At 41.4% G+C, this 10885-nt stretch overlaps 1 protein-coding gene across 1 annotated transcript; it reads left to right on the plus strand.

The window, feature by feature from the left end:
• The first annotated feature begins 418 nt into the window (after nucleotides 1–418).
• On the plus strand, nucleotides 419–10676 carry palmdb (palmdelphin b). The gene is made up of 4 exons (XM_034149817.1): nucleotides 419–595; nucleotides 7241–9587; nucleotides 9692–9771; nucleotides 9980–10676. Exons 1-4 carry the CDS (start codon nucleotides 419–421, stop codon nucleotides 10061–10063), a joined length of 2688 nt encoding a protein of 895 aa, XP_034005708.1. The 3' UTR covers nucleotides 10064–10676.
• The last annotated feature ends 209 nt before the right edge of the window (nucleotides 10677–10885 follow it).

A 10885-nucleotide genomic window follows, 5' to 3' on the forward strand; every position in this document is an offset into this window, starting at 1 on the left:
TGATTGGTTTATTTGGAAATGTCTTTTACATTTTTATAAACCTCACATTTATACTTTATTCATGTCTGACAAAAATAACTAAAATGGGGTTATATGGTGTTGGCATTTATAGTACCAAGATATCACAAGTTATTTACTGATTTCACAGAAACAGCACTTTTGGTTCCGCTTGATTTGCCTTTAAATCTTCCTGAAACCCTCTGATTGGAAAATAAAATCACTGCCAAATGAAGTGCTTTCAAACAGCAGGAAAAACAGGCTTATATAATGAAAATTCTTGATTTTAACCTATAACCCAAGCTCTTGAATTAAATATGTAAATGTAGCATTTGAAGATCTCCCTAATAGCAGAGAGTAAGAATGTATAATAAGCTGGCAGTTCAAATCAATCCTGCTGGAGTGTGTGTTCGAGCACAAGATGAGCTCCTCTCTGCCTGAGAGTGGGTTCATCAAAGAAAGCTCAAGTATTGGCTGTCTCCAGTACACCCCCCCTCCTCTTGCCGTCCAATCAGAGGCGGCAGCAGCCAGGCAGAGCTGCCAGTGTGATGCTGCACTCAGAAACAGAGCAGAGCCTTCTGCGTTTATCCTGTCTCAGGTAGGTCTATTTACACACACACACACACACACACACACACACGCACACACACGCACACACACAGCACTCGAACAAAAGTTTGCAAAGATGTTCCTCTCCGTCAGGCTGCAGATCCATACTGCATCATCTGCTGCTGAAACGGAAAACACCCCATGTGTTTGTTATTGATGTGGACCGAGGGATGCCGCGAGCCTCCCAGCAGATCAGAGTTATTAGGATTATAATATGCTGATCGACTAGCTGCAGTAATGTGTGTGTGTATGCATGTGTGTGTGTGTCGGCATGTGGGGGCTTAGAGGATGTGATTAAGCTGTGAAGTTGGACTGTCCTTGTGTTGACTGATTACATTATTCACGTTTATGATAAGATTGAATGTTTGATCTTGTCACAAGATGCAGATATCAGCTGATTATTCAGTAAAGGACGGGTTAGTTGACTCACATTTGTTTCACTAGTAGTGCCTTGTCATACAGTTGCCTATGGTTTCCAAGTTGGAAGATATTTGTCTGTGAGAAAATACATATTTTTGTGTAATTTCAGATTATATTTTTGCTATTGTGCACCTAACAAACTCCAGCAATTGTTTGTCCAGTAAATCCAGTCCTTGAGTGCTCTTTAACAATTGATAGATACAAAGGTGTTCCTGGAGAGCAGACGTTGTTTTTGTTTGTGATTTTGAATGCTCAAAATAAAAAAGGTTGACGTCAGTAGAGTTTGGATTATAACAAAAAATAAGCATGACAGCTTCACGTTTTGTGAGTCCATCAAGGATGGGCTTCATGTAGAGCAATCAATGAATCAATCCATTGTATCCAGCAGTTAGTGAGTATTTAAGGGGGGGATTATTGGTATTCCATATATTGGTAGAGCGCCAACAATGTGTCAGTCCGTGCCTCAATACGTCCTGTCGCTTTTAGCTCCATTCCTTTTCCAGATTACAGCCGGACACGGACACTTTTAGCAGAGTTTACAAGAAAACAGCGCATTTGTCAGGGACTGTGAAATTGTGGAATAATTCACATTTGAAGCTGTTGTTGGTATTGTTGGGCTTCAGTAGTTGTGTTTGTGTTTGTAATTGTGTGTTTGATTATGCAATGATGTGACTCATTGGTGTTTTGAACATTTTCTGACAATCAATGGAGCAGAACGAATGCTTCATACTCTTTTCAGGGATGTGTTCTTCAAAGATGAGAGAAATGATGATAAGTGCAGATGAGCCTGCAGCTCTCTTTCTCAGTCCGCTGCAATGATTACATATGAATTCTTAGAACAGAGAGGGAGCCGGTGATTTCAAGGCTTTCACGAACAGAAGTGGGTGTGTGTGTGTGTGTGTGTGTGTGGCTGCGACAAAAGCTCACACACACACACAAACACAGATACACAGACACACATACACAGACACCTACACATAAGCACACACACATACTGATGTCTCTGTCATAATTGTATTGTGTTTGTGTGGTGTGTGTGTGTGTGTGTGTGTGTGTGTGTGTGTGTGTGTGTGTGTTTTTCCCTCTGCTGCTTTAAAGTCAGCCTTAACAGCCCTTATTTTTTCCTTTAGTGTTGACAGGTTGAAATATTTTAAGATCAGGGATCACAGACTGGACATTTTTAAATGTTCTTTCTTTTTCTCTGGAGAATGGAAATTCATATCCAGGAGAAAACGGCTGATATAAGCTTTTACATGCGTAGTGACACAAGATCTATACCACTGAGATAAGATCTACTTTATTCCAAGGTCCCTTATTCTCATGAGGATGTCAGCCTTGAGTTTGTCGAATGAAACCTTCTGAAAATGCTTTCACGTGTCTATCCTCTCAACTTCAACGTGCCCTTTTTATGGAGGGCTTAATGTCTCAACTGCTCCTCACTGAGCCTGGAGATTATTAGTGAACAGAAGTGGGCATTCAAAGCAAGTGATGATTCACAGGCTTCTTGCCTTGAATTCAGCGACACCCAAACAGTCATTGGGATCTTTTTTATTTGGTGTACCCACTTGCGACACGTGCCGTGAAAATTAAGACACTGACTGTAGAAAAAACGATTAAAACAACCTGTTTGATGTTTCTTATAATAAACGTCTAGCAGCTTTTATTATGACTGTTGTTCAAGAGCAAAGATGGAAAAGGTGTGTAGTTGATCATAGCAACACAAATGGATTAATAATACATGTAATTCTTTGACTGAAAACCTCTGTTGGCATCTCCTAGAAACAATCAACATTGTTTTATTTGTATTACCATGACCTATTTGTGCACACACTGCTGGACAAACTGGTCATTAATAGTACATTTTCTATGATTTAGGTATCATTAATTAATTAATTTATGGCTTTTGCAATATAGAATGCTTAGAAGCAAGTCCTCTTGAAATCAAAGAAGAAGAAAGTGGACATGTGCAGAACAACGGGGCATATGATCAAACAAACACATAACTTCTATCCAGAATAGTGCTGCTGCAGTTTTGGCACGTACAGTACATGCAGAGTTGTGAACAGCATATTGGACAACTGTTTGCGAGTCGAATGCAAAGCCCTTATGGATTTTGAGGAAGCCTGCGACACAATCTGTGAGTCTGTAAAGGAGGACACATTCGACACAGATGTGGTTATTATTGTTCAGCTCCCTCTCTAATCTAATGTTCTTCTCCTAACTCACTTTTGATTGGTTGAAATGAAACACAAGGGCTTCAAAACAATAGCATTATTCCCGATGTATTAGCAGGAAGTTATTGATGGCTAATGCACTTTTTATTGGGATTGTGTGCTTGTCGGTCAATGGGAAACAGCCTCAGGGAGCCTCATCTCCACTCGGCCTAATCTGAATGACAGTTACACCACTTGTGTGTGTGTGTGTGTTATGTAAAGTTTGCTTTTACTTCGTTAACACTCCGACAAAGCCTGAGCATTTGCATGTGCCTGTTGTATGGCTTGTTTCTATCCGTGTGATTTACAAGCTGTGCCCTGAATATGATTTCTGTGTGGAGGATCTACATGTTGACGGTAGGCATTGCTTAGTTTTATAATATGTCGGGCAATAGATAGATCAGTGTTGTTTTAAGCTAATAAATGAAAGGGGACATTTATCTACAGCCATATAATTAAGAGTATTTCTCTATTGCTAGTGTTCAGCTGTTCCAGGATGCTTGTTGTTGGTCCTTAAGGAGCTTTAAAAATGCACAATTTAAGCCACACTTAAGTATTTTAAGATGTTTTTCCAATTGCATGTTGTTCTTTGTGAGCAAAAAGACCCCATCCAACAATCTGTCGATCTGTGTCTCAATATGTTTTGGCTTCCTGTCTGATTTTCCGCCCCAAAGCTCATTTGGTCCTACTTAAGATGTAGCTGGAGAAGTGACAAAAGGCTCAGTAATTCACTCGAACAGCTGGACACTCTGGATGTGATTGCTGCTTGCACAGGAGGACGTCGTGTGTTTGTTGTTGACTGTTAACTGGGGTGGATTAATACATAGTATGTGTACTATTGAGTATTTTTCGCAGCAGAAAGGTGTATATGGGATTGAGTACAAATAAACTACAGTGTTTGTTCACACTAATGAAAGAACATGTCAAGCTGTGAAACAGTGGCTCATTGATTTAGTTGAATAATGGAGCTGTATTGCATGGAGGAACAATACGTAAGGCTTTTGATTCACACCATGGGGATGCTTTTAATGCTGGTTTTGATATTTCTTTTCAGTTTGATAGCTTAAAGAGAAATGTAGATATAGTTAAACAAATCCTTAAAATGTAAGAATGTTTGGATGCATTAAAAAGAAGATGTTTTTAAAAGTATAAATGGTCACAAGGTCTATTTGCAGGTCCATGCAGTCTGTGTTTTTGTAAAGCAGAAATCCCACCGATGTTGTTCATTTTGTCCTGAATTAATCTAGTGAATTCAGGACAAAATGGACATCGTTTCACAATCATAGCATCCGTTCAAATGATGGAATATCAATATGAAATAATAGAAAATAGGCCATGACTTAATAATGCAATGAACCATGTTTTTAAATGAAGATATGTATGTTGGTTTTATGCAGCACTGTGACTAGAGAACTCATAGACATTCAGGAGCTGTAGGGATTTGGAAAAATGTACTAGAGCAACTTAAGTTTGTTCATTTATTATTTAATGAGGGAATTTGGGTGTCAGGTCCTGGAGGCATACTGTAGTAGAAAATAAGAATTGCGAACAGGCTCTGCAGAGGTTTCTCTAAGCTCACAAAAAACGAATATGTATGCCATTTTAAATGATCTGCAGTTTGAGTAAAAGGACGTTGCTCAGCCTTAACAAACAGGTCACGTGTTACTCCTATCTTGCATCATGTGCTAGGTTTGCTGGCCTATGTGACATTTTATATGTTCATATTTAACAACACATAATTATATCATGCCATTATATTTTGAGAGCTGCTGACATCACATATTTTTGCTCCGATTAAAAAAGCTTGCAGTTTCTCTCCACCTACTGTAGACTCAGAAAAAAGTGAATGCCTCCTTCTTAGGTTAGATGTCTCTCTCTTTTTCACACTGTCATATCAGCTTGCTAAAAAAAAACTGAAGGCTGTGGGCTGCAGTGCCTGTTTTTAAAATGTAAAAGTAATTTGACCAACATGACAAGGTGTTTTTTTTTTAATGAGGACGTTTTCATTTACCACTCAACCCACACAACATGAATACAGCACTGCTCCACGTCACATTGAACAGTCTGCTGATGGTGCTGAGGCGGAGGCGGCTGAGCAGCGTTGATGGTTACCATGGCACTCAGTCTGTCGCATGCATGTGTCCTTGTAGGCGTATTTGTTTGTGTAATTGAAAACTTCCAAAGACAACCAAGGCCTTGTGACTGATGTGGATGAATAAAAGAGATGTAGTGGCCTCTTGATGGAACACGGCATACTGTGGTACAACATGAACAAATTAACCAACTGATCATTTTCTCATGTTCATTTATCAACCAAATTCTGTGCCTGAATATATTTTTGAAATGAATCATGCAGGAGTGATGAAAGGAATGTGCCTGCTATGAATGCTCCGGAGAGAGGAAGAGGAGAAAGGATTAGATTTTTGGTAGCGAGCGGTCTGGCGCTGGCAGTGTTTGATGTTTGTAGCCGTGGGTATCCTGTTAAATACTTTCAGCTTTCAAGTGAAAACAGCCCTGGTGAGCGTTTGCCTCGACGTTTGGCAGCAGGACCACATCACCTCGGATTCAGGGTGGGGCAGATTCAACCAGAGATAGATGATGTATCAGAAATAACAGGTTAATTATCCCTTAACCTTTTACATTCTTATATCTCTTTGAATGTTCATTGTGGACAAAGAGAAGAGTCTATTTACCCTTAACACACACACTATAGCGAGAGGTATCACTCTGTAACAACTGTGTGTTTGCTGTTAATTCAGTGGAAATGTGATTGTGCTATATTGAAGTTTGGACCCAACATGCACTATGAATCAAAACACATTTTCAGATTTGGTTTTAGCACGTGCATATCCCCAATTTTCGAATTAATCATTGTTCTGTGAGATGTGCTCTGTTCACAAAGTTGTATGCGTAAAAGTAAAACTGTGTACAAATGAAATGCTTAGTGAATTTAGATTTTTGATCAATTCTGTGTATTTTTTTGTGAAGAGCAAGAGGCAATCAGGGATTGAATCTTGTGATTTGGTATTCAAGCACTGATTGTAGCCACTGATTGTTCTCACACTGACAAGTAATAGCTATTTAAATGTCTGTGAGTACATGTGTGCGAGGGTGAACACAGGGATTGGGGGGCTCAGACAACCATCTTGCAGGGACACTCTGGCAGTGTGTGGGAGGCAGACCCTTCACGGCAGTCTTACATAAGAACAGCTATAATGCCATCTAATTCAGCTGCTTTTGATGTGCTTCATCTCCTACTGAACATAACCCACTTAGGAAAACATTCACAAACCCACCCCACCCCCTCTTTCCTGTTTCTCCAAATGGCGCAGGCACAGAGCTCTTAAGTGCCGTCCGTGGACATGTACAAATGTGTTTATTGCACTTCAAGAACTGTTAAGGAAGATTTGCCAAAGTCACATTGGTGTGATTACATTCACACTCACAAAGACATCCTGTAGTGTTATTGAGCGGGTCCTGTGTTCTTGTCTTTGCTGTTGATGATGATGATGATGATGAAGATCTTTTCCATTGCGAGTTTTGCAGTGACAAAACTCTTCATTTGTTCACAAACAAACGCAATCTTTAGTCTGAACATTCCCATTTGTATGCATCACAGCGATTCTCCTGCTTTGTTTAACAATATCATTATATATAATAACACTATTGATGGTAAGTGCTTTGTTACACAGTGTGCAATATTGATCTCATGTCTAAATAATAGTCCTGGTTCAGCTGAGCGGCTGATTTAAAATCTATTTCGTTCCATTATAATGTCTTGCTGGTTATTTGGGGGTGATTTCACACAAGCATATTTAAAGACGAGACTTTGAAACATAAGGAGGAAGACAAGGTTACGAAGACTGCAAATCATTTCAGTGTGAAGGAGGGGTACTGTGAATATGCTGGAATTGAATGTGCAAATGAACAAACTAACAACTCCCTTTCAGCCTCCCAGAAAATAAGTCTACTTTTCTTGTTCTCTCTTTTTTTTCTTCCAGAGAGCTACCTCGATGGATTTCGAGGCAGATGGAAAAGAACTGAACGAAGGTTGCAGCACAGCCGTCACCATGGAAACCACTGAACAATCGGAGCCGGCGATGGACTGTGAAGTGGAGGTCGCAGTGGCTGATTCACCTGAGCACAGGGAAGATTGCACTGCAGATGATGAACCTGTTTGCTTAGAGACAGACTCATCAGATTTCCCGGGGGAAACGGCGACGCTTGACAAATTATTAACTGACCTGCCAACCGGCACAATTGATATTGACAACACTGACTGCCCTGAAACGCCTTGTGAGGCTCCAAATGAAGCTTTGATACTGGAATCAGGGCATGAAGAGCTCAACAGGAATGAGTCAATCAACTCCTCTGTGTCCGACACACTCTCCAGTGCTGACAGTGTGTATGAGAACGAGGTACATTGTAAGAAGCAGGACATGCCAGAACAAGATCCTGAGCAAGAACAAGTCCCTGAGCCAGAGCAGTATCCCGAGCCAGAACAAGACGTTGAACCAGAACAAGACGTTGAACCAGAGCAAGATGTTGAACAAGCGCAATTCCCTGAGCCAGAGCAATACCCTGAGCCAGAGCAATACCCCGAGCCAGAGCAATACCCCGAGCCAGAGCAATACCCCGAACCAGAGCAATACCCCGAACCAGAAGAAGACACTGTACCAGATTATTACCCTGATGAAGACCTAGACCTGGGGCAGTACCCTGAGGCTGATCAAGACCCTGAACTAGACGAGTACCCTGAGCCGGAGCCATACCCTGACCTAGAGTTATACCCTGAACCGGAGCCTGAGGATGAGGATAATAAGCTTTATCTCGAAGATGATGGTTATCCAAATGTGGCAGTCGATGCAGAGGAAGACCCAGAGGCCTGTGAAATCCTGTTTGAACCGCCCATTACCGAGGAGTCGATACTAGAACAATGTATTAGAGAAGATGCAATGTCAGATGTTTCCAATGAGTTCTGCCATGACCAAGACCCTGATGATATGGACGAATGCCTGGGAGTTGAGATTGAAGCCGCTTCGTCAGACAGTGACACAGACGACAAATGGAGATCAATATTTTCTTCGTCCATAAATAAAGAAGATGACGACTCATATTTGGACAATCTTGAGCTGAGTGCTCAGGAGCTCTTTGTGCAGAAGGTTGAGGTGACAGACTTTCAGGAGGAAGACACCAACAACATCGAAGAAGTCCATATTGAGGTTCCACAAGTGGAAGAAGTTCTGGAACAACCTGAGGATGCCATTTCCTTTCCTATCCCTCCACAAGAGGTTAAATATAACCCTTTAGGCCTTCAAGGTTTGTCCAAAATCTCTGAAGATGAGGGTGAAAATGGAAAAGATGCCAATCATAACCACGCCGCCAATGAAACGCACATCGACGCAGACTCGAACAAGAAGCAACCGAAAGACTTCTGTGTGATACAGGAGACCAAGAGTAAGAATGTCAGCACAGAGCATGTGGACTTCCAGCTGGCTCGAAAACAGTGGCGGGAAATGGAGGAGCAAACTAAGAACAAGATCATCATCCCTACTACCAAGCCCCCCAGCTTTCACGGCAGCCACAGCTTCATGTACACACCGGTCCGCAACATTGAACGAACTCAGAAGAAAGCTTACGAACTGGAGAACTTGAATCTGCTTGGCGATTATCCTCACACGCAATTCAGCCCTTGCTCAGAGGATTCTGGCCTGGATGATTCCAGCTACAGGTCCCCGTATGATGACCTGGAGACATCTGTCGAAAGGGAGATTCGCATATCAATGGAGCGGGAGGAAAACTTCAGGAGAGAAAAGGGCCTCTCCAGGATGGGCAAATCCACTGATTGTGCTCCATCACGAAGTATGCCGAGATCTATAAGCACTCCACTGACGCCGTCGTTCATCATTACCTCCTCACCCAGTAAGGAACCACAAAGACATGAAGTATCGGCAAACAACGTTATCATTCTCGACCCAAGAAATGATTTCACATCCAACCTGAGACACGGCAAAGACAACGGGGCGGCTCGGTCCGGAGAGTGGTGCTCCGAGGACAGCAGCTCCAACGTCATCATCCTGGAGACATCCAACCTGATTATCCGAAGTGCCTCCGATTTCTCACTCAACAAAGCCTGTGAGCAACCCCAGGAGAAGATGTTCCTTAACAACCCCTTTTTCAAGCTGCGTTCAAGAAGCACAATGTCGCTGGTGGATGAAGAGATTAAGATGATGAAGCAGAGGGAGGAAGAGCTCAGGAAAGAGAGGGTGAATATGTACGGGAAAGACAGGTTCGATAACGAAAGGATATTGTCAAATCACATGGACACGTTGTCGTTTGACAATCCAGGTACGTCAGCGATACATCGACCACATTAGTAACACTCTGTACACATGTGTTTTGCCTTTTGGTGTGTGTGCATTAAGCTTATGATGCTGTTTTGATTTTACCAGTGAAGTGCAAGTCGTCCCCATCATCACCAATGAAAACGGCCTACAGGATGGATCGCTCTGCTCTGTCCTGTGATCACAGAGTAAGTTCTTGTTCATACATTTTCATTTTCATTTCATAATTGTAGCAAAATGTAAGTAACTGAACAGCAATATGACCATACCATTACCATTGCATTGACACTCATTTACTTCCCACTTCAGTTTTATAATCTGTGAGAGGAGGTGGAAGTGAAGGAGGTGGAGGTGGAGTGCTTTGAAAGCAGGTAAACAATCAGCTGTCTTTCTTAGTTTCCAGACCTCTACGCAGGAGGAAGACGCAAGAGTGCTATGGCTCTGCGCTGGGAGGCGGGCGAGTTTACAAAAAACGAATGAAAAGGACCAAGTCAACAGATTGCCATATATGGGCATCAATTGTCAATGTTTTACTCATACAAGTTGAATGCAGTGTTGCAATTGTTTGTTTCATTTGGTGACAAAACCGAAACGCTCTGCTTCTGTGATGCTTTGGGCAAAATTGGCAAGACAATGAGAATTTTTTTTGGTTGACAAAATTCATATAAATGTTCTACAGTTTTATTCTGATAACACTAACTTCCGGGCAGAGGGTGTGCGTTTGTTTCCTGATCAAAGCTGCTGCAGGAGATGACAGTTTATACTACTTGTTGGATTAATAAAATCATCTTTATTACAATTTCGACAGGAACAGTGCCAACACACAGCTTCCACTTAAAACAAGGTATGAGGATTTGGAACTGTGGAAAATGGTGATTATCATGCAATAATGTTTAATATCGGCATGCCTCCTGGCGAACGATCACCTGCATATTATACCGTTTAAAAAGACATAAACTTCAAAAAGCTGCCAGTAGAAGAAAAAAATACTTTGAATATTGACCTTGTTTTTCTGGGATAGTAGTAAACCAATCTTAATATAGTACTCACATGCCATATGTACATAAAACGTTATTGGTAGCTGTCAGATACATTATAATTGTAGCTAGGGTACGCTTTGATAGCACGAAGATTAGTTGTGAGGGTTAAGGTTGTGTAACTGAATTTATGTTTTCTGTAACTTGGGGGCAAGAAAAAGAGGTTGAAGACAAAACATTACCATATCATCCCTTATAGTAGTTACCTATTTAGACGCAGCACAGTGCAACTTTATCGATCAATTGAGTGTTTTTAGCTCAAGTT

This window comes from Trematomus bernacchii, unplaced genomic scaffold (assembly GCF_902827165.1).
Source record: "Trematomus bernacchii unplaced genomic scaffold, fTreBer1.1, whole genome shotgun sequence".
Lineage (NCBI taxonomy): Eukaryota > Metazoa > Chordata > Actinopteri > Perciformes > Nototheniidae > Trematomus > Trematomus bernacchii.